This window comes from Falco naumanni, chromosome 14, assembly GCF_017639655.2.
Source record: "Falco naumanni isolate bFalNau1 chromosome 14, bFalNau1.pat, whole genome shotgun sequence".
Taxonomy (NCBI): domain Eukaryota; kingdom Metazoa; phylum Chordata; class Aves; order Falconiformes; family Falconidae; genus Falco; species Falco naumanni.
In genome coordinates, this window is record NC_054067.1 from 15,714,372 (window position 1) to 15,741,512 (window position 27,141).

The following is a 27,141-nucleotide window of genomic DNA, read 5'->3' on the forward strand; positions in this document are numbered from 1 at the left end:
TAACCTGTCAGGCTTAAAAATCCTATTTAAACCTCCTCCTCCAAACTTCAAACACAAGTTGAAAATATTATTTAGCCATGAACGATGCTCATCCAAACATCTGAACACAGAACCTCCAGAAATCTTCCTTTCAGCTATTACACTAGTATATTTACCTTACGTATCGGTAGAGGCACCATCCATCTCTGCGATCAAAACAGATGACACAGCACTATACTTCAGTGGCATCTTCTAGAAGTTATCACCCTGCAATCAAGAGAAGATACAACTAATTGAGAAAAGTACATTTTACAGCATGAGTCAACCTATAGTGCTTCCCCCCCATTTAAAACAAAAAAAGTCACAAGCTTGGGTTTGCAGATTATTCTGTTGCAAGTTTTACTACTTCTCTTTTAAAAGTGGTGGAGGATTCACTGCCTTGGAATGGACTGGAATGGCTTAGTGATAGGTTGCATGGCTTATGGATTCTCATTCCTTTTCAATGGTGCACTGCCATGTTAAATCCATAAGTTGAACGACAAAATTTACTGAGGACTAAACAGTAGTGCCAAGCTTTTGGGTTTGTGGTTTGTTTTTAGTTGGAGGTCTTCATGTCTACTATATTCAAGAGCATCTTTTGAACTTCATGGCTTTACCTGAGTCACAACAACTTGCCACAGGTTCTGCCACATGTACTAGGTATCCCCGCAATGCAGTGTCAAACTAAACAGAGTCAGGCATCCAACTAAACGTCAAGTTTGCAATGGCTCGCTTCAAACTCCCCATAGCCGAGCTGACATTTGTCAAATCTAAGGCTTTAATTTTGTTCAAATATAGCATATGCAGCCTCTTTAAGCATCTTCACTGAAAGATACTGGGCACAAAATACCCCCTCCCAACCCTACTTGGCAATATTCTGTCTACAGTGAGCTGCATTAATGTCTTTAGTTTCAAAATAGGTGCCATAAATGCTTTTATCCAAGAAGAAATGTTGAATTTTGAGAACTTCTAATGTATTGGAGTATTTCTTTTCCTTTTTTTTTTTTTTTAATCTAGACAGCACTTCCATTGCCATGACGTGCAGCTTGTCTTACTGTACTAGAGGAAGATAACTTGGTTCAATTTTGACTTAGACTGAAAAACTAGTTTGCTTTGCTTACCATCTTTGCTGTTTCACAGGCATTTGATGCTTTAAATCAGCTGTGGAATGCTGAAAGATTCACTTGTTTTTATGAAGCCATAAGCCTTTGAGAAGTTGGAGAGAAAGACTTCTTTGCTTATCTTATTTTCTCCTTTGGAATCAAAGATGTTCCTTTAAAAGTGAAACACTACAGAGTTGCAAAAATTTGAAACAGTATGAGTAAGCATCGTTTTGCAGCTTCTTTGATGGAATTGGTCAAATTCTTTTTTTTTTTTTATTTTTACAGTATTCTGTAGCTCACTTACATGTACATGATTTATGGAAGGGGAGACCTTTTCAAACTCCCCATGAAACAGTAGAAAGGCAGAAAATAGTATTATCCACTTGCTTTCTCAGGTTAATTGAATGATATCCTCTATTTTTCTTTACACAAGGATCTGAAGGCAATTTGTACTGGGAAAACTGTGACTTCAAATTCTAGGCACAACTGTACTTAGTGTGGAATATCCCCACCACCCTCCAAATCACAAGCAATACTCTGTTAAAGTATGAGATGCTGAACATGTAGAACAATCCATCTCCACGTTAGATGGCTGGATGTTGTGTGGAAGATCTTAAGAACTGCTTGTTCCATTCATGAGGAAAATCAGATGGGAAGTGTGGCATTTCAGGGAAACTTTACTTTGAAAATTACAACACTAGTACACAGCTCAAGTTTTATACATTTAACATCTGCTTTCTGAAAGAAATGTTAACAATTTTGAAATGAAATTAAACATTGGTTTAACTTTTCCTCACAAAAGCATAAAAGTCATGGAGGGGAAAACTTAACAGGCAACAATAAAAAAAGGTAAAAACAACGTTTCCTTTTAGTAGTTCTCTGGTAGTAAAGATAGAACAACTTCCACTTTTTGTTTTTTTGAGAAGTAATCTGTCTTGGTCCAAAAGTTTAAGAGTGTTTTTAGTATCTGCTTCGGCCTCCACCTCTATCAGATCTGCTTCCACCACGGCCACCACCTCTGGGTGCTCCGCGGCTTGAACTACTGTAAGAATCACGAGGAGGTGGATAGCCCCTTTCCATGGATGGGGGAAGACCCCTGTCTTGTCTTCCAACACGATCACGGCCACTTGAGTAGACATCACTTCTGCTGCTTGAGTAACTTTCTCGGCTTCCATATCCATCTCGAGTGCTGCCGTAATCATCATATCGACTGCTTCCACCATAAGATGGCGGGGGCCCTCGTGCAGGTGGAGCACTACGTGAGTTACCTGCAGGGTCAATGGTCAGGTAATATGGCAACACCATAAGTTATATATAACAATTTCAACCTGAATTTACAGAATTGCTGTATTTAAATGTTTACTGCTACTCTTTCGTATGTATTGAGATGTTCTAATATCATCTGCCACATTATGGTATTTAAAGTGAGGACTGCATATCAGGCAGTGAGTGGATTTAAAGACTCTGAAGGAATGAAGACGGTGTTTATTCAGGCAGGCTCTTTACTGGGTATTGCAGAACAGCTTGTTATTTTAGAGAAGAAACTCAGCCATTATTTTCCAGAGATAGTTGCAATTCTGAACTGTAGACTTTGCTTCTTTAGCTTACAGCTTATTTAACAAGATGATCAAATGATAACCAACAACTGCACTTTCACTGTAGGGGAAAAAAAGTGTGCCACTTCCCCCTAGAACATAAGCAACCTAGTAAAAGTCAGATTTTATGACACCTGTACAGATTACTACATAATCCTCAAAATGGATTCTTACCATAACTCTCATATGAATCTCTGTAGGAGCCTCCACTTGGATGATCCGAGTAGTCTCTGTCACGTCCACCACCATATCCATCACGATCACTATAAGAGGAAAGACTACTAAGACTTAGTACAAATCAGTGAGATCACAGCAAGAATAAAGTGACGGGGAGAAAAATCCAGTAGTAGGTACCTATATCCCCTAGATGGGTATTCGTCACGTGAACTGGAATGACCATAATCACGATATGCATAGTCTCGTGGAGGTGGCGCGTAGTCCCGTGTATCCCTGGAACTGGGATAATCTCTGCTTGAGTAACTACAAAGAACAAGAATTGGTATGTTAGCCATACGTCACACCTCAAAATATCAGGGATCAACATCCTTTTCTGAACAAAAGGAAGTCAAACTAAATTAGAAAAATAATTTACCCGTCTTTAGTGCTATAGCCATCATCTCTTGGAGACATGTAGACATCTCTTCGTGATGGCATTGGTTCTCTGCGTGGAGGACCACCGTAACTGTCTCTTCCACGAGACACAGGAGCTTAAGAGAAACAGTCCCAAGTTTTTAAAATTAATTACCATTTAGCCACACAGACTCTTCAAGGCAAAGAAGTATTATCAGACTGTTTACAGCTATTTCAAACTATCTCTAGCCTACACCTGTAATACGTTTCTCCTTGTACAGTTTTGAAGCAGCATTAGAAAGAACCCTCACTGAATCACAGAGTTTATATTCACAAATTCCACACAGCTACAAAATTACATTGGTAGGCATGAAAAGAACTGATAAGATTAAAAAAACCCCATCACGCTACACTACACTACCCCACAGCACATTTAAGTCAGAATCAATGACTTGCAACACTTCCTGAAGAGAGACTGAGGTGCTACAGCTGACCAAGCAACAGAAGTAATTCAGCAAGTCCTTACCTCTTCCTCCCATACTACTGCTACGCACTGGTCCTGAAGGTGCAGATCTTTTAGGTGGAGGGCCTCCACTTCGTGGAGGTGGACCTCTCTTCATAGGAAGTGGCCCTCGAGAAGACCCTAGAAGAGTAAGCCATGAACCAACTTTTTATTTCTATGATACTTACCTGCACACCCCTAAAGCCTGAGCTGCAATAACCTAGGCATTATTTGTTATTGCCACCATGTGATCAACAGGACATCTCTATTATTAAGACCTCAAAGACTTCTCTTGTGTTTTGGTCACTATTTGATGCTATTGGCAGAATTGAGAGCCCACCAAGTTAACTTTCCACAGCCTAAATTCCTGTCAAGAACTGTCTTTTAGAACTTATCCAAAAGCCACAGCACGTGACACAAGGCAGAAAGACAGCTGACGCATGTAATCAGTCACAGCTTAAATGCTCAACAAGTTACTGTTCTCAGAAGACAAGAGCCACCTGGGAAGATGTACTAGAGAAGATCCTAGAGAGGTAACAGAGGCACTAGAGAGTCTGCAGAACCTACTACACAGACTCTTCAAGACACGAGTTTTCACTATTTCAAGTTTGCAATTCTTTCTGTGCATTACAGCTTTTACTGTTATACCTCAGGTGCTGCTTGCTTTTTCTGTTAAGCAAGAGTTTTGTTTTGATACTGAAAAGTCTCTGAATAAATAGACATATCTTAAGTTAAAAAATATCCAGTATCAAGTAGTATACTATTCTTCCACTTCAGAAAGCTTCAACTCAACACACTAATATGTTATAACAACAAGGCTTAGCTTCCCTAACTCCCATTATAATCTGGAAGGATCAGTCCTAGAATTTAGTAAGTTTAGACCTCTTGCTAGTAAGAACGAAAGGCAGTTCCCTTTCCCTGGTGGAAAAGAATCACTTTTTCAACTTGAAATACCAGAAAGCTTCCTTCCTCACGTGCAGGGCAGGAGTATTGCTTTTCTTTCATAGCCAAAAGTCAAGTGGAGTGTTAGTTGTAGAAGGGAATCTTCATATTTGGAAGCCTTTTCTTAAGGAGTACTTGCCTAATCAAAAATTTGACTAAACTGCCGAGATCATATTTCATCATTTTAACAAAGAACAAGGAGTGCACTATTCAGCTGTTTGGCTTTTTTTTTTCCAGTAGGATTACTGTGATCTTCCAATGGGATTCTCTTGTATGTTGTCCAAGTATATAATGAGAGAGGTAAATACATACCCAAGTGACTCCCTCTTGAAGGTGGTCCTCTCGCGCCACTTCCGCCTCTTCCACCTCTAAGGCCCCTGGGAGGACCTCTGCTTCGTGGAGGGGGTGGCGGCCCACGCCTACCACCACTTTCAAAGGATGGCTTGGTTGCTTGTTCCACTTTAATTGCTTTCCCATCTAATGACTAAAGAAGAAGCTGCTTTACTTACTGCTCAGTCATGTTTGTATTTAAATTAAGCCCCTCTTGCTTCACTATTACAGGGCTTCCATTTTATAAAGTTAGAGCAATTCTAGAACTGATTTCAGTCTTCAGTATTAGTCCCCATGTACTCAGCGGCATGTTGGACCTAATTTCTACAGTACTTCATTCTTGTGGTATTGACGAAAAAAAAAATACAGAGCAGCATCAGAAAGGACTTTCACTGAAAACACAAGCGTCCAATGATTACGGCAGCCCCATGTCATTTATTCTGTAAATGAAACACGATTTATGATCTCCAATTTACTTTTCAATTGCCACGGACTTTTGTACCAAACTAGGACTGCACCAGTAGTTACAGGATTAAGCTGAAGATATCTTAGCTTCAGTTGGGATTTCTGGCAATGGGGAGGCCGTTTAGTACATTCTCTTGATGTCCTCATAAAACGGTGATCACTGAAGTATTTAGAATTTCAGCATCTATAAAGGAGACTGAGTATGGTAATTCACCCCTCCTTTCTACTGTTTCAAGCTGGGTTTTCAAAAAATGTGACTGTCACGATTTACTCTATTACTTGCTTTTCCACAGTGGAGGTGCTTTGTGGTTTAAGGGTTGGGGGTCTTTTTGTTTGGGGGTTTTGTTGTATAGGGTTTGGTGGTGGATTTTTTTTGGTGGTGGGTTTTTTTTGGTGGAAAAAAAGTAGAATCTTTTTCTGGAATATGGACCTGCAGTAACAGGAACTCTGCAGCCAACAATTATACCTCAAACATGCACAGCTGGTTAAGACACCCTGAGTAACTCAACCTAATTAATCAAATTTCTGTATAATCTTTCAGATACCACACATTTGGTAACTGTAGCGAAGCCAAGATCACAAGCTCTGCTCAAGTTAAGTTACTGCACATCTATCCGGGCACAGTTTACTTGCCATTTTGAGCAGTTAAATATTTAACTCTGCTGTAACAACTGATGAATTATACAGGCAAAAAGTGTTGATTATTGCACTATTTTGCTGCAATGAGCAAACAGAAATTTAACTGCTAGTAATGCCTTCCTCTGAACTGCCGACAGTATTTTACCGAGGTACTGAGTCTTTCTTGCTCTTCACTGAAACTAGGCCTTTGTGAAATCATCCACTTCAGCAGCTTATGTATTCTGCCACCGTATGTAGTTATAGCTACTGTCTGAAAAAACTACATGTATACCCACAGGTCCAACTCAATCCATTGTGAGGAAAAAAAAATACTAGCAAAATCGTATTAGTCTTGTTGGCTTTGACTTAATAAAAATGTATTTACATATGGAAGGTTCCTCAAAAAGCCTTTTGGCATGACAATCTGAAACATTCCTGGAGCGAGCGAGCATCAGTACCTCTTATCACTGGAACTTCTCAGTTTGTATCATATTCATCATCATTCATCTGCCTCAGTCATCCTTCTCGAAACAGGAGTAATTAGTGGGCCTGAAGCCCTAAGGTTCACCATCATGACCACTGCTATCCTCAATTGCATGGCATATTCTTGACAGCTTGTTTGAAGTTTGGACACCAAACACCATCCCCTTCTGCTAGGCTTGGGTTTTGAAAACCTGGATGCTAGGTCCAAGTTCTTTCCTTTTTTTATGTAGGAGGTAGTGTTTTCCTTATTATTTCTCCTCCTATTTCCTTCTGCCTTGCACTTGCGTTATCTTACCCAGGCAAAAGATTGTTTTCTTTTGAAACTGCTTTATACAAGCAGTCTTAAAAAGCTATGCCCAAGGTCCAAAAAGACCTTTCATTAGGTCCAAGATGAGTATTTACCTTTGTAAATCAGAAAATACTTGTCTGTCCTATTTTAAAGCAGAGGGGGAAAATTCATGTTACAGGATTTTAGCTCAAAGAAGAAACTTCTCATCTCACCAAACAGATAAACTTACACAAGCCATCTCAGAATAAGGATTTTTTTTTCAGAGCCCAAAACACCAGCTGTCAACACAAACATTCATTCATTGGTGTTTAGAACCTTGATTCAGAGCGTTACAGTAGCATTTTTAGTATGATATGGCCACCATGAAGTGGGAATCACCTTGGTGCTACAAAGCAGGAAATAATTTGAAGTTAAGTCATTTAAGGATAATAGATTGGCAATCATAAAGACTCCTGTATGTGGAATGAACAATCTATACAGCTTTTTAGTGTGAACCAGGGAACCTTAACCAAACAGAATCAGAGAACTGTCCTGCAAACTATTCCACATTCCAACAAAATTGATGAATGAAATTTTGAAAGTTTTCGGAGTAGGGCAGAAATAAAGTACTTTGAAGAAACTGTTACAGAAATTTGCATGGATCTGCAACCTAACACCACACAGGTCTTTCCTCTCCAATGGATCTTTTACTGTTGATGCTGCAGTGACTCCATTTCTGCACGTTCCTTGACCAACGCATCAAATGGGCTTCCTTTCACCAAATATATTCAAGAACTGAAGATCACTTCTTACCAAGGCTGAGCTTCTACATATTGCATCTCTTCTTCACCAAAAGAACTGGGAACACATTCTGTTGATTAGAGGACAACAACCTTCTGCAGCGCTGAGTACAGATCAGACTGTTGACTGGACTGTATTATTTGCTGCCAACCTTTTAACAGAGTCCAGCTGGCTTGGCAGGTCTACACTGGAATTAAATCTTTGGCTTGTCCTGGATGTTTCCTCTAAGGTCATATCCTCTCTTTCATTAGCCATTTTGTCCTCAGGACTTAAAAAATCAAAATATCTTGAGAACAGCCTACTGCACAGAATGGCCATTATAGACTTGGGAGTATTAACACTTGTGTCCAGGTACGCACGTGCACTCCATGACATCAGGATGTGGACTTGATGACTGCCATGAATTAAGGTTCTTAAAGGCTAGTAATTTGCTATGATAAAGTACTTAAACATTTCTTCTGTGCTGCTCAGACATACTAACATTGATCCAGTTCTGCAGAGAAAGTAATTTAAGTGAAAAATCTCCACCCCCGCTCCAAAAATCATTATCTTCTGACCTCTTTCTGTAGGACTGAAACGGATCTTCAACAAGCAAGCTCAGAGTAGTCCATGCTTGTCCCATTTTAGAATGGAATATAATTAACCTTCTTCCTTCACCCCACCCAGAAAGAGCAAAATATTTGATATACTTTTTCATGCACACTTACAAAGCAAAAAAATCTAATGCAAATTCACTTTTGCAGAATCTAAGTCAGCCTCTTCTACTGGCTGCGACTTTGAATTCTTTTGGAATGACAGAACGAGCAATGCACTGGCAACGCAGAACTCTTTCCACCGGCTAGACAGGTCAACTAACTTCTTTGCAGACTGCTTGAACTATTGTCTGCACCGTACTTCTGCTGCTGCTCCTTCTTAAGTGCCTGAAATTCACGAGTGCTCCAATGCATTATTTCCAACCGGACAGAAACTCCAAAGTGCAGGTTTATTATAATGATCTCTTCCCACAGCATGCCTCAAACGTCACTCCTCCTCAGATCTAGAACACAGAGTCTTTCTGAGGTACAAGCAGTACTTGTCCAGAAGGCTTTCTGAAGACGAGGACAAGAGACCACCCCATGAACATCTTCCACATCTTTCATATCCATGGTCAAACCAAGCTAGACCAGTATAGAACTGGAGCTATACATAGCGTTCTTTTCATAAACTATTTGCTGTTCAAATTTCAAAGCAGATGAAGGAACTTTGAGATTTGTAGTGTTGAAAACAGAAACCACGAGCATGATGATCCACAAGGCAGTACTTTCTAGCATTTCTTGCCAGTGCTGCAGACTGTGCATTCCAGAACGCAGACATTACCTCAGTCTCGTTGAGCTACTTTACCAGGCATTACCCTCCTGAACGTTTCCGATATGATCAAATACATGCCACAACATTCAAGATTTAGAACAGCTGGCAATTATTTTCAGAGGTATTTTCATTTGAAAGCTGCACTCCACAAACACTTAGGATTAGTGACTGAACTCCTTTCAGTCTGCCAATTAGTTGTTGGTGCTTGAAGTTACCTTATGTGAGGGTTCAGTGTAATGCCTACTTCAGAGGAAATCAGTGTTTAAGAACTACAGTAAGTCAGTCTTCAGAACTGTAGCAAACCACACAATGGAGAAATTCAACAGAAAGAGTACCTTTAAAGATGTTTAGGTTGGTACAGAAAGGACATTATCCAACTTGTCACTCTACCTTTACAAGAACTACAAACTTGTTTAAAAAGGAAGCAAGTCTCCAAAGAAAGTAATACTAATTGTCATGAGGTTGTCCTGATGCACCCAGAAACTAAGTACACACAGCTGAAAGCCTGCTATAATACAAGATTTACTAATTGTGTTCACTCAGAACACTACTGCAAGCTCATTTTATGTGCAAGTATTCGTTATGCTTTACTTACTGACTGCAACAAACGACGTTTTTCTTCCATTTCCATGTCTTATACTAACATGACAGCTATCAAAATCCCAAGTGCTAATTAACCAGAAACAGTAAAGGCTTCTTCACCTTAAATGAATGGCATCTCAGAAACACTATTTAGAAATAGGCCACTGTAGCATGACCTTAACTTGACTGCTCAGATTATGCATTAAAAGACCAGAAGAGACAGCTTTCACTGCCTGAAGAGACAGCACTTCTATGAAGATATGCAGCTGCTGATGATTAAATTGCAAAAAACTTGCACCTAGCTTTTCAAACACATGCCAGAACACAGATCTCAATAGCCTACAATCCTTTTGACAAACTCCTGGTATTATTTCAGAACTTTTGCTCCAACTTCCTAGTTTTCCTTTCTGAAAACATTACATATGAATTCCATTTTTATTCCCTCATAAAGTCATATCCTTGCATTGCAGAACATAAGCAAGAAATTTACTAACTGCGAAGCTGTTCCACATGAACTGGCAAGACACTCCTCATACATGCCAAGTGGATTGACAATGCCACTCACAAACGTAGGAGGTTATCTACAGATTACCAGATAGCACATCAATGCTCCAGTACAGTAGGGAAGTCACATTAAACCCATGTTAAGGGAACCATTAGTTTTCAGACAAGTCTCTTCCCTGAAGTGTAATTTACACAGTACTGCATTAAAATATGATAAAACAGAAACATTGTATGAGACATCCAACAATGAAGAGCTGACTACTAAAAAGCCCTCCATAGCCAATTTAAAAAAAACAAGTGTGACTGACAACCAGACTTCACTTTCTACTGTCAAATCCATAATCAGGAGAAAGTGATTCCAGCTTTGTGGAGACAAGACACATTTTGCCAAATCTGAAGTTACAACTTGTCTCAAGGACCTTCTAACCCACTGTCTTCCAAACTTTTATTACTAGTTAATTCACCCCAAAGATCAATTCTGCTGGTCAGTAGCAACAGCAACATGTAACTGGCCGTAATTCCTACCTTTCCATTCATATCTCTGGCAGCATCCTTTGCATCTGCTGGACTCTCAAATGTGACAAACGCAAATCCTCTGGACTTGTTGGTTTCCCGGTCTTTCATCAGAAGGACTGCAGAAATAAAGCCACATTACTCTTTCCTGCAATTAGGCAGCCAACACCTAACTTTTATTTAACCTTTTAAGCTCAGAACTTCTTAGAGGACATGAAAGCACCATCATTTCACATGATCAATGCCAAAAAAAGTCATCACTGCCATGCTGCTGCTGTTTATTTTTTATTATCTTGAAATAGAGTTTTCTTTTTACCTTCCACAATGCGTCCATATTTGCCAAATACAGCCTCAAGGGCTTTTTCATTAGTCTCTGTGTTCAGGCCCCCAATGAACAGCTTCCCAGGACGATCCGCTTCTACCATTTTGATTCTGCAAATAACCTATTAAAAGCATAAGGTTATTATTAACAAAACATCAGACTGCAAGAGAATTTATACTCCATGTGGTGGTATAGAAGTACTTTTCTTAAACTTGCAAGCAATTTTTTTTTTTTAGAAATATGTTAATTAAGAGGTATTAAGTACCAAGAACATTAAGAACTTCACATTTTTATACTGAAGCAACTAAAAGTACTACTACCTTCAGTTACTTCTTCACATTACACAGCCTACTGAAAATAGATTAAGAAGCGGAACAAAGCACCCATAAGAATTCTTGTTAAAATCAAGCAGTATTGGTGAATGTCTTTCAGGGTTACCATCTTTTTGCCCTTGATAGCAATCCTAGCACTTGCTCCCTCTAAACACTGTCATGTTTCAAGAAATGTGTACTTAATGTGTCAAGGTAAACCCAAAATATCAACTTTAATGCTATCCTGACCCAACATTCCAAATCAAGGTCATTCTTTAAATTATTTACAGTACACGGAGACTACAAGGAAGGGCTTGCCTACACAACACGCCAGCCCGAACGGACACCAGACCATCACTGCAGTTCTACAAAGCAAGGCCACGGTTAAGACAAGGCGGGAGGGCCGAGAAAAAAAAAATAAATAAAAAAGCAGCCGAAGACAAAGCAAAACCTCAAAGTGCCTGGCAAACCGCCTAGCGCCTGTGGACAGACGTTACCCGCCGGCTCCCAGCCCCATGGCGGGAAGCCCGCAGCGCCGCGCAAGGGGGGCCGGCGCCCTCCCCCCCCCGCACAAGAGGGGCGCGGGGACAAAGCGCCCCCCCCCGGGGCGCAGGAGGCGGCGGGGGCCGGCCCGACCGGGAGCCTGCGGCGCGCGCGCGGCAGCCCCCGCTCTACCCGCGACGGCGCGCAGCGGGCCGGGGGGAGCGGGGGGGGGGCGTCAGACCCTCCGCGATCTCCAGACACCTCCACAAAATGGCGGCCACCTTTGGCAGGGCCTCCTCTCCCTCCCGGCGCCGACAGACCGCCTCGGCGCCAAGCCGGCCGCACACCTCAGCCCCGCTCTGCACATCCGCCCGGCCCCCCCGGCGCGGCGACCGTCCTCCTCAGGGATGCGGGGGCCCACGCGGCGGGACCTCGCGCAGAAACCTCCGCACCTAAAATGGCGGCCACCGCGCCTCACGCGGCTAGGACCCCCCGCTCGCCCGCCGCAGCCGCACCGCTCCCTCCACCCCACGCAGGGACAGGCGGACAGGGAGGCCGGCCCGGCTCCGCCGCGCCTCACTTGGGGCCCGCAGCGGCGGGCGCCCGGAACGCAGCTCCCCCGCCCAGCGCCCGGGCCCTCCGCCGCGCCGCCACGTTCCGCTGCCCACTCCCGCCGCGCAGGGCGCCGCTTCCCCCTCCCCAGAGCCCCCGGGCCCGGCCCGGCTCGCCCGGCAGCACTCACCTCCGCGCACACCGAACTGCAACTGCGCAATGAGAGCGAACAAAGGCGCTGCAGGCCTTTATAGCGCTGACGTCACCTGCCGGCTGGAGCCCCGGATGCACGCGGCGGCGGGCCCGGCAGGGGGAGGCCGGGGTCCCCCGGGGCCGGTTCGGCCCGCCCGCGGCTGCGGCAGCGGCCCGTCGGGGGTCTGCGTGGGGCCGGGCCGGGGTGTGCGGCGGCCGGGAGCGGGAGCCGCCATAGGCGGAGCACGGGTTGACCCTCCCGGCTAGGAAAGGCGGGCAGCGCGGCCCTTTGTCTGCCGGCTCCTCGGGGGCGGGCGCGCCGCGCTGCTGAGCGGGGTGCCCGGGGGGTGGCTGCATCACGGCTCTGCGAGCAGAATCGCTCGCCGTAGCGTCACTTTAACGTTGGGGACGTGCCTGTGTTAAAACAATCTTAAAAGTGTTTTTCGTTAGTTGAATTAATAGCTGTGCATGTCAATACCCCTTCCTTGGAGACTTACAGTAAACTACAGTAAGTGCGGTTTAAAATGAAATATGTTGTCCATAGTGCCAAGTTTTGCACTGGTGCAACTAACTCCATTTCTTAATTATACCTGAAGTTCGTGGCCATTTTCTTTTGCTGGCTAAACCTGATAGCTGGAAAGTTAGGAGGAAATCTGTACATACAAAAATTGGCCAAGCTTTCATGATTTGAACTTGTAGATGATCTAAACAGGTCCGTCAATGAGGCCTGTTTTCTTAGAGTCACCCACTCTAGTCACCACCTAGTCTTTTGATTTAATCTAAAAGCATTAGATTTAATCTAAAATCTAATTTTCCTGTAGGCTTCTTTAAAACTAAGTGGCAAAACAAAAGGGAAATTGATCATGTATCCTGTGTCGTTTTTCAATAGGACAGCTATTTTGCAAGTCTGTCTGTATCCATTCATTACATTTTATCAAAATTCCAGAAGCATGGTAGCTTGGTCACTGAAAACTGGCAGCCAGGGCCTGTAAATAACAGCTATTCCCACTCGTTGAAGAAGGACCCTTAGGGTTGATCTCTAGAAGATGCAAAAGCTAAGGAATTGTTGAATGTTTGGGGATTTCATATAGCTCCTGACTCATCCTTGTGCAGTGAGGGAACAGTGCCAAGATGTATCACAGGTAGATTATTTAATACACCTTGTTCCAATGGTAAAATCCCACTAGGATTGACCAGAGGACTTAGAACTTCAAGTGAATCCCCTGATTCCAGGTTTGAGTAATAGGATGCCAAAGGCCAGTCCCTGCACATTCTGGGGGGTTTGTGGTGCTGAGGGATGCCTGTCATGTCTGAGGAGCTGGTTTCCAGAGCCATTCCATGTTCCTGTACTGCACCAGCATCAGCCGTGGCAGGTTAACAGGTGTTTTTTCCTAGGGTTTTTCAAAGGATATTCATGCTGGACAGTAGGCAGTGGAGCCTAGTACCTATTCAGTCTGTTGCTTGTACATACACAGATGCATGTCCTTCCAGACACCATAGCATGTTGTTACTGAGAAGTCCCTAGGGCTGACAGGCTCTACAACAAACCTGCAGGGCACTAAGAAGAAAAAAACGCTGCCTCTCCCACATGTATCTACTGCCCTCGACTCCTTCCAACACTGCTGTTTGTACCAGCTGCACGGGGGTGTGTGTAGGATGGTATGTGTGGGGTTGAAGCAAACAGCAACTGTGTAGTTCCCTTGGCCGTGTTGTCTTGCAAGTCACAGGAGACAAAGAATATGGTTCACCAGCATATTACCCTATTCACTTAATGCATGGAATGGACATTGCTCAACTTCTCTGTGATTTCTGTTCTCCCTTGTGGTATTCTACAGACTTTTCTTTCTGAGAGATGCCACAGAATAATCTACAGACTCTACTGCTATTGCCCAATGCCGTTACAGTGGCAGAGCTGCAAAATTGTTGCATTCTGGCAAGAGAACATCACACTCCATGCTTATCTTCAGTTTTTCCGTCTCCTCTGTTCATCCTGATACTGAACGGCTCTTTGTGTTAGGGAAAGCAGAAGGCAACATTGCTTCAGACTACCTCAAAGATCTGTTGAGCATACAAAAGAAGGTAGCTCTCAAATGCTTCTGTAGACTGTAGTACATAGTTAAAGATTATTACCTTTCCTGCATAGCTGCTAAGAGTTACTGGATGCTGTTACAGCGCATGGGAAAAGGGAAAGATGACCTTGGGTAATGAAGTGGGAGGGCACTGCGCGTGATAATAATGCAGTTGCCAAAGAATGGCATAGCTACATACTCATCCAATTATCATATGAAAAAAAGGTTCAAATTCTAGTTTCAATACAGAAGAATTTAAACATCAGAGCCTCCCTGGAATGGATAGTGAAGACTAAAGCTAATTATTAGTCCTGTAAGACACATGCTAAAAATAGACAGAATCTATGTGTGAAGTCTCTGTGTGCTTCTATGACCTACAGTAGCATATTTGCTAACTGCCTCACAAATAATTGGGAAGATAAGCAAATGTAAACAAAAGTATCTTTTTCCTCCTCTGCTTAGAAGAGTAAAATTGGCAACTCCAGGATTTATTAACATTCTGTTTATATGTGCTGTACATGTAGCTAGATGGGATTAGCATGAACATAATTACATTGGAAACAGCATTTGAACATAACTGCTATAATTGTTTTAGGAACAAATTTTTCTATCCTTTGTCCTAAAAGGTATCTTCATCATGCTTCTCATCAAAACCTTACTTCCATTGCAAAATGGAACAGTATTTTAATCTATTCTACTACATAGTTTAAATATGATCTTGCTCCAGGTTTAGTGAGACAGATTTTTTTTTTCCTAGAATGGAGAATATATAATTCTTTTAATTCTTCCCTCTCTTCTCCCCCCCCCCCCCCTTTTTTTTTTTGTACATTTGAATTTTTATAGAAGAACTATAGAAATATTCAGGGAACAAACTGCAGTCTGAATAGAAACTAATCCTTCTTATGCTTCATTCAGTAAGAAGTTCAAGGCTGAAGAGCTGTAACAGTTTCTTTCGCAAATGATCTCTCAACTTTGAATTTTCTGAGGTCTGAGTACTGGTCCCTACAGAATAGGGAACAGACTTATGTTGGATAACTGGGGAAACAGAGACCAGGAAAACTCTACCAACCTTTACAGAGAAGACAGTTGCTATCTAACTAGCACAGATATACTTGCCCTTGCATTATCATAGCTTAGAAAATTTTCCTTACATTTTTTAAAGTAGAAGAAATGCAATTAAGTTGCTACTTACAAACCCAATACATATAAATTGATCCCTTTGTACCTTTTCAGTGATAACCATAAAAATGAGCCCACTAGATGGGAGAGGTGGACAACATTCCATGAGGGTAATATTTTATGAATTTTTGTGCTATCTTTCACCTAAAATGTCACACTCCTGAATAAATCCTATGATGTTCAACAATGTAGTTGAATGTACACTACAAACTTGTTCACACAGCGGGCAGTACTCTGGATCTCCCTTGTACAATGCTGCATATTTTCATCAACCATGTTGGCCTTTTACCAACTTCATCATGCTTTGGCTTTAAACTGGATAAAGGGTTCAGGAGAGCTGGGGGATGAGGACTAATAAATACATAAATAATCTGATCACATAAGACTCATTCAGAATTAATAAAAAAGGGAATGTAATTTCCTCTAGAGATACAGTCCAGCTCTAATAACTGAAAAGATCAGTTTGATACTGTCATGACAAAGAGCAATTTACTAGGCAGCTGTCAGTTGGTAAGTATTTATAGAAATTCAGCATTTTTCCTCTGTAAAACTCAGACTAGAGCGGATGAGGGCAGCACAAAGTAATTGTTTCTGACAGTGACTTTGTTAGCCATTTCTAAACTGGAACTCCCTCATGCGCTTCTCCCAAATCACTTGTTTGGGATCTAATTGTGGTCCCTTTTGGTTTAGCAATAGAAGGTGGACCACAGGTCACTAAGACATAGCTGGAACTGCCTAAAATAACTACAGCTTTCCAGGCTCAGCTGAAAAGACACAGGCAAAACAATTATTATAAACCCTTTAGTCTTTCCACTTTTGCCTGGTGCTGTCCTATGGTAAGAGCAACTCACTACTGATTGACGAGTTGAGTAAAATTGTTGGACCTGAAGGTTTTTCAGGAGTAATGCAAACATAATGTCACAGGTTGGAAACCTGAGTGGCAACAGCTTGCCTAAACAGGAAATACAGAGATGGTGGAGGTGGTGTCTGCCCAGTACCGAGAGCAATGCCATTAGAGCCATGTCTTACACAGTAGTATCTGTCTTGCCATGGTAGAACGGAGCTCAGCTCGTACCTGTCATTTGTATCTACCCAGCTTCTCAGACGGGTTTTGCAGCTGTCCCAGAGTGCTGATCCTACCATTGCCACCTGAACGAGCAGGCCTGGAGCTTGGCATCAGGTTTGTGGCACCATAGTGGCTGTGCTGTAGCAAGGAGCCACGGGACACTGGGAGCTGGTGCGCATCCTGCTGTTGTTGGCTGCAAACATCACAAGCTGCTGAACCAGGCATCAAAAAACTAATCAAATGAAATTCTTTAAAATTGCAGGATTGCAGATAAAGGTTGCAATACAAAAACTTGGATTTCCACCCCTAATTTTCTCAGCTGGTAAAATCCCATTTGAGTCTTCCACTGCTTTGCCGGAAGCTAAAACCTTACAAGAGGTTCTGGTACAAGTCACTGCAGGGGACTTGGGGAAAAAAGGCTGAGGTGAGCGTGTAAGGCAAGAAGGGAAATCACTTGCCCAGCGAGACGGAGGCGACAGCCCGCCCAAACGTCCCGCAGCCAACGGCGGCCTCCGTGAGGGAAACAACCGCCGTGCCTCCGCGTGCCCTGCCTCAAGATGGCGCCCAGCGCCTCACCGCCTCACCGCGCAGGCGCCGTGGCCCCAACGCGATGTGACGCTGCCGCTACTGGCCTCTGCAAGGCGCTGGCCCGGGCGCTCGGGGCTGCGGTCTCGGCTCATGGTGCCTTGGTTCCTTCAGGCTGGAAGATGAGGCTGCTGGCGGCCGGACTGCTGCTGGTGGCACCTCTCTGCGCCGCCTTCTACCTGCCTGGCTTGGCACCCGTCAGCTTCTGTGAGGAGGGCGAGGAGAGCGAGGGCTGCAAGGTGAGAGCCCTCACGGGAGGGCCCCGCTCGGGCGCCCCCCCGCCCAGTCGCGGAAGCCCGGAGCGGGCCCGTCCCGCGGCGAGCGGGCACCGCCGGGTACCCCCCGCCCTGCCGCCTGCGGGCCCGCGCGTTCTCCCTCAGGCGGCAGCCTTCGCTCTGGGAACCCAGCCACTCCTAGCGCCCTTTTCCGTCTTTCACCCCGTGTTTTTTTCGGGTGAAAGCCTTCCCTTTTCCCGCTGAGCTTTCCGTTGAGCGCCGGGAGGGTCGCTGGCCGCTGCTGCGCCCCCCGCGGCGGCGGGGCTGGCGGGGGAGGGCGGCTGTGGCGCGGCCCAGCGCCGCGGCGGCGGCCGGGGCCTGTCACGGGTCTGTGGTAACTCTGCCGTGGGATAGCCTCGGAACTTGCAAAGGCGCTTGCCAGCTAGCTGTGCCTTTGGCGTCGGCCACGCGTGTGTTTTCACAAGCCTCTATTTTCATACTTCTTCCTCCTCCTGCCCTTCCTTGTTTCAGTCGTTAATCGAGCTCTTCGTGAACAGACTGGACTCGGTTGAATCTGTCCTGCCCTACGAGTACGATGCGTAAGTACGTCGCAACAGGCTTCCAGAAGCGTTTGGAAAGCCTGTTCTCTGTGCAGCAGTGAAACTCCTGATACGGCACGCGTGTTTCTTGCAAGCAGTGTTTTAGATGTAGGGGCGGAAGAGTAAATCCAGCACTTGGTGGCAGGAATGAAATACACGGGTGTGGAGTGGATGAAGGCCACACCTGTGCCTCCTGACCATCCTCTGTTATTGTTAAAGGCAAGGCTGCTGGGTTTCTGATGGGTGCGTATTTTTGAGCCCAGTACTAGAATTAGTGTTGAAAATTCTTCCTGTTAGTCAGTTCTGGGAAGACAGGAGCTTTGTGTTCTTTGTTTCTGGCAACTAAAAGAAATTGGAAGAAGAGTTACTGTTTTTTTTTTCCCTTTTTCCACCAAAGCTCTGTATCTAATTGTTTTTTGTTTTGATTTTTGTCTGTGAAAACTATTACCTGCTTTTTCAGATATTTATAGGCCTACAAAGCAATGATGCACAACATGATTTGCACTCTTGCTCTTGGGCATACAGAAAAGAGAAAATTGTAGGTGGTATAGGTCTTATCCTGTGCAGTGCAACAGTAGCAGCAAGATCAGAGACTAGCTCAAAAAGCCGATTTTGTCTCTATTTTAATTCAGCTTTATGGAAGCCAATGAATTTAGGGCCACTTAAGGAGCAAAAGTACTTATAAGTGGTTCCCACCCCTGCACCTCCCAACCTACTACTACCCACGTTTGAATAATGAATATCCAGAATAGGAGGCATGTTCTCTCTCCCATATTCAGCTGTTTCAGACTGTATGTAGTTGAAAAGAACTGCTGAATGGTGTTTGGCACTGTGGCACATCAATATTAAAAGTGCTTCCCTTGTTTGGAACGTATTTCTGGTTAAATACTATTTGTAAAGACTCCTTTAAGATAGGATTGTGGTTGTTTTTCTGAAACCTTTTAGCAAGTGAAATGGACAGGCTGTAGCATAGTCTTCTTTTTTCCTACTATGGAACATTCTGTTGGTTTAGATTGCCATTTGAAAAGGGTGCTTGTACCAAGCATTATACCTTTTGTAAAGATACTTCAGCTGTGATACATCTTGGTTGAAAGAGGTATCAAAGCAGATATATTTCTGTGTAATATATGCCAAATTTCTTTGCAAAGGCACTTAAATTTTTACTAACAGTATCTGACCTGCCAAAAGAAGCATGAAAACTGCCATGTTAAAGGCATAACTCAAGAAATTGTTTTAGGCTCATCTTTAGACTTGTATGTCAATTAAAAATCAAAGGTAATGTTTTCCACTTCTTTCCAGTTTTGACTTCTGTCAAGATACAGAAGAAAAGAGGCCATCAGAAAATCTTGGACAAGTGCTGTTTGGGGAGAGAATAGCATCATCTCCATATAAGGTTATTGTATTCCTTGAAGTTGGTCTTGTTTAAATTTGATAACTGTCATTTTAATGACTGTAATACAGACATAGCTGAATATTTGATGATTGTGTGATTATTTTTTTTTACTTTTTTCAATATCAGCCTTACAGTGTTTATGTAATAAAAAAAAAACCCCTCCCACCAACCACCCCAAAGGCATCTTAGGGTGACTAATTAGAGTTAGGAAGCTGAGCCAGTAATCGCTGTTCTTTCCTGTTCCTCTGTCATAGAGAAGTTCAGGAACTAAACTTAAGCAATTCTTTAACAGCTGTGTACAGGTTGTATAGTGTGTTAGGTGATCTGAAGTCATTTTTTAAAATGTAATATTGGAGGCTGTGACTGGTGGTTCAAGAACTGTTTCGTATGCTTGGTTGTACTATTGGGCAACTTCTGGAGTAGGAGGTGGAATTTGGGGCTCAGTTTCAGCTTTTCCCTGTTTGTACACACTTAGTACCTGTTGTCTAAAACCAAATTTTCATTGTTGATGCATGTCACTTGAAATCTGTAAAATAAATATATGGACATGTTTTGTAGATTAGGTATGTAATAATTTTCTGTCTCATGCCCTGCATTAGCAATGACCAAATGGAGCGTCTCTAAAAAAGCTGTACAATCAGCTTGGGAAAATTATTAGCAGTAAAGAGATATGGTCAAATGCTGGCTCTTAATGCTTGAAAGCTATGGCTTCTTCAAAAGCAGTTTCCAGACTGGGATTTGATGGTGAAACTGAGCTGTGTTTGTATGCATGGGTTGCTAGATAATCCAAATACCTGTGAGAAAAAGAGGCAGTAGAGTTTATGAGTCTACTGCAGCTCAGTCATTAGGGACCTAGTCACATCTTTTCATAGGACTGTTAAGGAGGTGATGCCTCTTCCCTTGTGTAAACTGCTCCTAGAAGTCTCTTTTTCTTTGAAGCTCTGAGCTAATGTAATTTTAAGTCTTATGGCTGCTGGCCACAAGAAGCTTTTGAATATGTAGCATGATGAGCCATTTGGGCTGGATACCCATGGAACAGATTATTATAACAATCACTTGTTTGAAATGGCTGCATGCTGCAGGAATTAGAAATTGCTGTTACTGGTTAGCACTTAGGCCTTGATAATGTTAGAATTTTAAGTCACATTTTAAGTATGTTAGCTCACAAACAGGTAAATCCTAACTGGCTTAGACTAGAAGTCTGATACACAGATGTGAGCACGTTTGTGTTAGGTGGTGTCTGCACTCAGACTTTAGATCCTGTGCAACTTGTTGCATTTTTGGCAGCCTTGTCTAATAACTTAGTCATGGTGGGGAAACGCAGTTAAAATTAATGTGAAACATTCAAAAAGGGTGTAGTTAATCCTGTTTTAGCAGATGATGAAATTACAAAAATAAAACAAACTGGTAAAAGAAAAAATCAATAACTTTTTTACTAATTTTTAAGCTTCAGTCACGGAACCACAGAATGGTCAGGGTTGGAAGGGACCTCTGGAGATTATGTAGTCCAACCCCCTGCTAAAGCAGGTTCACCTTGGGCAGGTTGCACAGTCCTCAAGGTTTATCTGGGCTAGAATTTATCTGAAGAGAATTAATTTGAGCAATATTCAAGGGGATTACTGGTGCTGGATATACATAAATCTTGACATTTAAGTTAAAACTGTTATATGGGAAATTCTGGCTTTAGAAACTTCTATAGCAAGGAAGTGAAGTATCTCAAAAAAGTCAGCTTTACTTAAAAAAAATCCTCTTTGGATTTTTGAAGCAAAACTGAAATTACTCTTTTTGTGTGTTTTTTTAAATCAGTTCACTTTCAAAAAGCAAGAAACATGCAAGAAAGTTTGCACAAGATCATATGACCCAGGAAACAGTGCGGATAAAAGCAAACTGGCTTTTTTGAAGAAAGGAATGCAGTTGAATTATCAGCATCACTGGTAAGCTGTGTGCTTGAGATTGGTGGGGGTTTTTGCTGCTTTTTTACATTGTTATCTATGTTCTAAGTGGTTGCTTTCTTCCTTCAATGTGATAGTTGTCCTCTACTGTGCATCTTGTGGGCAGTACTGAAAACTGTGTGTTACATGAATGTTAAATATCAATGTGAAATAAGGTGCATCCCTTGCTGAGGACATGTTCTTTGATGATTTCTGTCTAGGATTATCGATAACATGCCTGTAACGTGGTGCTATGATGTGGAAGATGGACAAAAATACTGTAATCCAGGATTTCCGATAGGATGTTTTGTTACTCCAGATGGTAGAGTTAAAGATGCTTGTGTTATAAATGTAAGTGGTGGAATTTCTTTTGTTAGTATAGCAGACATAATTTCATTTACAATTTTAATTTTAAGTTTTCTTTCCCTGAGAAAGAACAGATAGCCTTGTAAACATGGTTAATGTTCAGACATGGGCGTTGACAACATGGAGTGCCGCTTCTGTGTGTGGTGTCTTGCTGGTACGATTGTCCAAAAAAAAGAGTTCATATATCTTTTGAGCAATATAGGTAGAGATGTAAACCAACTGTATTTGAATCTAAAAGCCTTAGAAAACTGAGGGGTTTGTTCTAAAATTTCATGTGTATCCATCCTTGTACCTATTCATTTTTTGCATGCAAGACTTTCTTTTACCCATTTCAGATAGAAGCTTTCTAGTGAAGACCTAGAAATGAGAGCTGTGCTCTAGTTGCAAAAGTTACGTCTAGCACAGTTTACAAGTTAAATGTGTCGAGGTTTTCCCAGATGGCTGGAAGATAACAAACACATCTGTGACAAGGAAAGAATTATATTGACAACAACTTGAAATGTGTCAGTCATCCTGGGAGTTTCATGGTGAACTAGTACAGTTACAGATAATAGCGATACAGTTTTATCTGTCTTGGGGTGAGGTAGCACACTCCTCTCAGTGAGGGGGGAGCATTTGTGCTATGTCTCTGCTCTGCCTTATGACTTAGTGTTCTTTTGCAGTGCAGTCAATTTATTTGTATTCAGCAGGTCTGGTGCTTCTTGGAAGTGATGCATTACCGTGCATGTTCAGTTTACTCTGCAGTTACCTTCCAACTTGGTAGGCTGGAAGTCCTGAGGCTCCCTAGAGTATTAAAAATGGTCTGTGAATTGAGTAACTTGTTCCAGTTGGGTGTTCAACTTGCTTACTTTAAGTGAGGTTGTTTTTATGTGAAATTGATACTAGTGTATGTTGTGTTGGAAGCTATCTGATACACAGAAAGCAGTTGCAGCAAAGTCAGCAACTTGAATGAGAAGTTGATGTTTGTTATTTTTTTTTATGGGGAGGCTTTTGTACATCAGCATCAATGTTGAATTCCCTAGTGAGTGCATAAGGAGCTTGTACTGCGTATCTATGAAGTGCTGTGCAAATTATGTATGCTAGCTGTGGCGTGGATGCTCTGCCAGTGTAGCTGTCATACCCAGTGTCAGTTTTAGTCTGTGACTTCTAATTGGGATGCGAATGTTGCATGGCATCATGCTAGAGGGGTGATTGTTACATGGGCAAATAAAAATGTAGCACAGTGGGTACAAGTGTAACCTCTGGGCTGAGTTGGGGAATGTCATCTTTCAGATGTATACCCAAATACCTATTCCAGCAGACATAATTATCTTTAAAAATGGGGGCAGGAAAGGAGTTGTTATCATGCAATGGCAGAACTACAGTTCATCCTCACACTTATGTAGCTGGTGAGCTATATTATTGCTTCAATTGCTGCTTTGGAAAAGGAGGAAACAGGTAGCTAAAGATAGGGTTATAGTATGGCACAGGTATGATTCTAGTCTTCTCCCGATGGGAATCTTGATCATAGTGAAAGAAGAGCAATCCAGATAAATTTAATGCAGGACACCTTCATATTTTGCTGGGGGTGGGGGGGCAAGGGATGAGGTTGTATGGCAATTGGAAAATGGCTAATATACACAATAAATTGAGGGATTATTTTACTTGGAAACTCAATGAGCAGTCTGTTATCCTGGTCCCCTAATACAAATCAAGTTTTTTTTTTAACAATGACAGTGTCAAGGAGAAAAGAAAATCCAAGCCAACTTAATTGACTCTGGTGTCATCTGAGCTTTATATAGTTTTTCATAATTCCAGATTCTGAAAGGATAGGAATGACAAAGCAGAATAGCTACTGAAAGATTTTTTTTAAGCAGAACCTGGTTTGTAAGCTTTGGTAGCCGGAATGTCTACCAGGAAAATTTTGGGAGGAGGGGGCAGGGAGAAATGGTGAATCTGAATTACTTGTACCTTGAAAAAATACATCTTCAACCTTGTTTTGGCAGCCTTGTGTGGTAAATACAAAAATGGTGTCAAATGCATTTAAGTTTTCCTAGTAACACAGATGTGATGCTTTATTATATACATTTGTATTTATATAATACATAGAAAAATATTTATATATTTTATACAGGTGTATTTAAAAAAGTAAATATTGAAGTATTCCCCCTCCTTTCTTGCTCCTTCATTGGAGAGTAGTCTCATTTTAAAGTTCTTGACTGCTTGTGCCCTCTTCTGTTGGAGAAGTTTCTCAATCTGTTGATGGTATTTTGTAGTCAGAGTTTAACAAGAAGAACACTTTCTACCTCTTCAACCACGTTGACATAACAATCATGTACCATAGTGGGAAGGATGAAAACTGGCCTGGTGCGAGACTGGTGATGGCAAGACTGAGACCGCAAAGGTAATTGTGTATTAAAGCAGCAAGCTGTAGTACTAGGGAGTCCTAATAGTAGTTGTAAACTTAGAAATGATACTTGGTGTCCGTAAGTTCTGAGGAACTAGTTACTTTGACTTCTGATAAAACTCTCAGTATACTGGTTCGTGGCTGGAACTATTACAAAGAGAGCAGTTCCACGACCTTAACGTTGCTTTTAAAAATGTTCCCCAGAGTCTCTCCTGATGGGAAAACTGTTTATGCAGACTCCTAGAACCTGACACAAACAACAGAAGCTTTTTCATGTGTTTATTGATTTGCATCTGGGTGTGCATTACTTTCTTTTAAAATACATGTTTTCAGATACACTGAGAAACATCCTTTAACTGAGAAAGTTTCCCATGTCATCTCTCTTACCGTTGCTGTATTGCATCCCAATTGTACTTTGTATGAGTGTACAGTACTTGTACAGGTGTACTTTTTCCCGTGTTAGTTCAGATACTAAAGTATAGGTAAAATATCAGGTTAGTACTGATATTCAGAACAGCAGAAGATGACAACTGATTTCCTAAGAAGACTACCTTACTTTCTTGAACAGTAGTTTCTGTGTTGGTCAGGGAGGAGATGCAACAATTCAGAGGTCAGAAACAGACTGAAGCAATTGCTTTGGCCTCTTGTCAGTTTGTTCATGCTTGGTTCATACTTACCTGTATTTGAAAACTACAATCTGTTTATAAAATATCAAAGCAAGTTGTTTTTTTTAGCTAAGCTCTTCTCTCTTTTATACAGAGTTAAGTACGTTCTTAAATTACACTACTCCAGTTTTGCGAGTCATACAGGCATGTATGGTACAATATGACTCGGGTATACTGTTTTTTTCTGTTGCAATGGTACAGTGTGTTTTTAGTGAATTATACTTGCTATGCAAGTTTGTTCCTTCCGTTTACATATGCTCCGAGGTGGTGGCAAGAAGATTCTACCAATCTTCTCCATTCCTGATTAACGCTTTGTCAATAGCATACGGAGTGGTTGAAAATTGGGAATTTGTCTTTTCACTAGTAGTGCAGACCACAAGGGGGCACAGTTAGGTTGCACATAACCTCAATTCTGTCAGCCTCTGACCTGGTGGTTCGCTTGCTGCTTTGCTTCAACCTTGCTCTCCTGAGATGGGGAGTGTTTGTGGTTGGAGCACCCTAAGCCTTTCATGAAGGTTTTTGCTATCTTGTGGCTTGACTTAGTTGTTGACATACAATAATGCGTGTAAAGTAGAATTACCTAAATTGGGTATATACAACTTGGCCAAGAGGCTGTGAGAGAGAAGCTATTTTCCAGTGTTAGAGGAGGTTCACAGGAGTAAATTCAAGCAGACCTTAAGGTTTCTTTGACACTGTGCTTCTATAGCTGCAGTATTTCTAAGATACTACAGAGAAAGGTTTATGTATTTGAAGTTTATGTAGGGTAAAAAAAAAATAAATAATAATAGTAATTAAAAAAAGACACTTCCAAATCTACCAAAATAAAATAAACACCCTTTTCCTTATGAAACTTGAGGGAAGTCGAGAACCTGTGGGAAATTGCTAAGAAATTCTCAGTCTTCCTTACTGACAATCACACAGTGAGGCTGAGTCCCTCATCAGTAACACAGTGTTGTTAAAAAGGGAAAGAGAGGAATGATGGCAGAAGAGGGATATTTTATGTTAAAACTTACAATCTTACCAGGTAAAGATCTCCAGACTGCACCCCGGTTAACCATGCAGTGCTTTAGCTTAGGGCTAGGACTTCATTTTGATGATTGCAGAAGGTTGGGTAGGGTGACACCACATCTCATGACCTTTAGAGATCTGTGCTTCTCATCTCCCATACACTTTGCAAACAACTTTACCTGTAATGTTCTCAAATACCTAGAAGTGTGAACAGATATTAATTGAATATAGGATAGTGATCCAAGATCCAAATCACTAGGGTGCTTTCTGTGGATTTTTTTAGCTCTTGCTTGTGAAAAATAGTGTTCAGTTCTGGTGTGGCTTTAAGGCTGTTAGAAAAATTCTGAATAATGATACCTAATTGTATATGTGATTTTATTTATCTCTTATTATCTCTAGCTGCAAACATAAATGTTAATAAAAATATATTTTAACATCTTTGACTTGATAGAACAGAAAACAGATTCCCAAAGAACTTGAATAGCTGGTACAAAATTATATACACAGCTCTCCTTGTTGGTTTGTGGTTTGGTGGATTTTTTTTTCTTTTAAGTAATTAAAGCAAGTTTTTATTTCAGAAAAGAATTTGTGAAAATTCATCCTGTAGAGCATATGCAATTATATTTGACTTTTTTTTTCTTCCTCCCCTTAGCTACAAACATACAGATGAGAACAACTTAAGTTGTGAAGGTCCACCTATGGAGATTCCTGGAGAATTCACCAACAAACTGAATTTGATCTACACTTACTCTGTGACATTTGAAGTAAGTATTGAATCTGTTACATGAATATGTAATTCCCCAAAAGAATGAAATCAAAACAATTGGATAATTTGCTAATAGTCATAACTGGATTAAAGCAGTGTAAATTCCATAAGGATGGTCTTGTGAAGCACTTTCCCCAAAATCTCTTACTTTTCTATTAATGTAGTTTGACACTTGGAATGTATAAATAAAGGTGCTTTTTTTTTTTTTGCCCTGTTTTATTACTAATAGAAATAGAGGTAGTAGATTGAATAACTGCAAGAGCTGTCTTCCTTGAGGTATGCTCTATTTTTTTCAGTTCAGTCAGGATACTGAAAGTCTTGTGTTGAAGAAAGGTTTGTATTATATTTGGAGGCACTTTTGTGTTACAATATGCTAAAGATCAATATTTAAAGCTCTTTTTTTGTAGTGAAG

General features: G+C 41.7%; 2 protein-coding genes and 1 non-coding gene across 4 annotated transcripts in view; 1 reads left to right on the forward strand and 2 right to left on the reverse strand.

Moving 5' to 3' along the window:
* Positions 1-1,780: 1,780 nt before the first annotated feature.
* RBMX (RNA binding motif protein X-linked) lies at positions 1,781-12,610 on the reverse strand. 2 transcript variants are annotated; one of them, XM_040614609.1, is made up of 9 exons: positions 12,500-12,610; positions 10,958-11,084; positions 10,654-10,760; positions 5,043-5,214; positions 3,813-3,929; positions 3,309-3,423; positions 3,071-3,196; positions 2,891-2,979; positions 1,781-2,389 (listed from the first exon to the last, which is right to left on the reverse strand). In XM_040614609.1, the coding sequence occupies exons 2-9, from the start codon at positions 11,064-11,066 to the stop codon at positions 2,082-2,084; spliced, it is 1,143 nt and encodes a 380-aa protein (XP_040470543.1). In that variant the 5' UTR covers positions 11,067-11,084; positions 12,500-12,610; the 3' UTR covers positions 1,781-2,081. The 2 variants fall into 2 exon arrangements, with proteins under 2 accessions (XP_040470543.1, XP_040470542.1); XM_040614608.1 differs by having other exon boundaries at positions 2,891-2,994; positions 12,500-12,609.
* LOC121097689 lies at positions 10,832-10,905 on the reverse strand. Its single transcript, XR_005831048.1, has one exon. It is a non-coding gene; the product is annotated as a small nucleolar RNA SNORD61 (small nucleolar RNA).
* A 4,747-nt stretch (positions 12,611-17,357) lies between the features above and the next one.
* The window catches only part of LOC121097307 (transmembrane 9 superfamily member 2-like), a 33,621-nt gene continuing 23,837 nt past the window's right edge, over positions 17,358-27,141 (forward strand). The window contains exons 1-7 of the mRNA XM_040614163.1: positions 17,358-17,639; positions 18,147-18,214; positions 19,514-19,607; positions 21,414-21,541; positions 21,760-21,889; positions 24,160-24,287; positions 26,616-26,727. Coding sequence (XP_040470097.1) covers positions 17,373-17,639; positions 18,147-18,214; positions 19,514-19,607; positions 21,414-21,541; positions 21,760-21,889; positions 24,160-24,287; positions 26,616-26,727 — 927 coding nt within the window. The 5' untranslated portion in view covers positions 17,358-17,372. The remainder of the gene's footprint in view (positions 17,640-18,146; positions 18,215-19,513; positions 19,608-21,413; positions 21,542-21,759; positions 21,890-24,159; positions 24,288-26,615; positions 26,728-27,141) is intronic.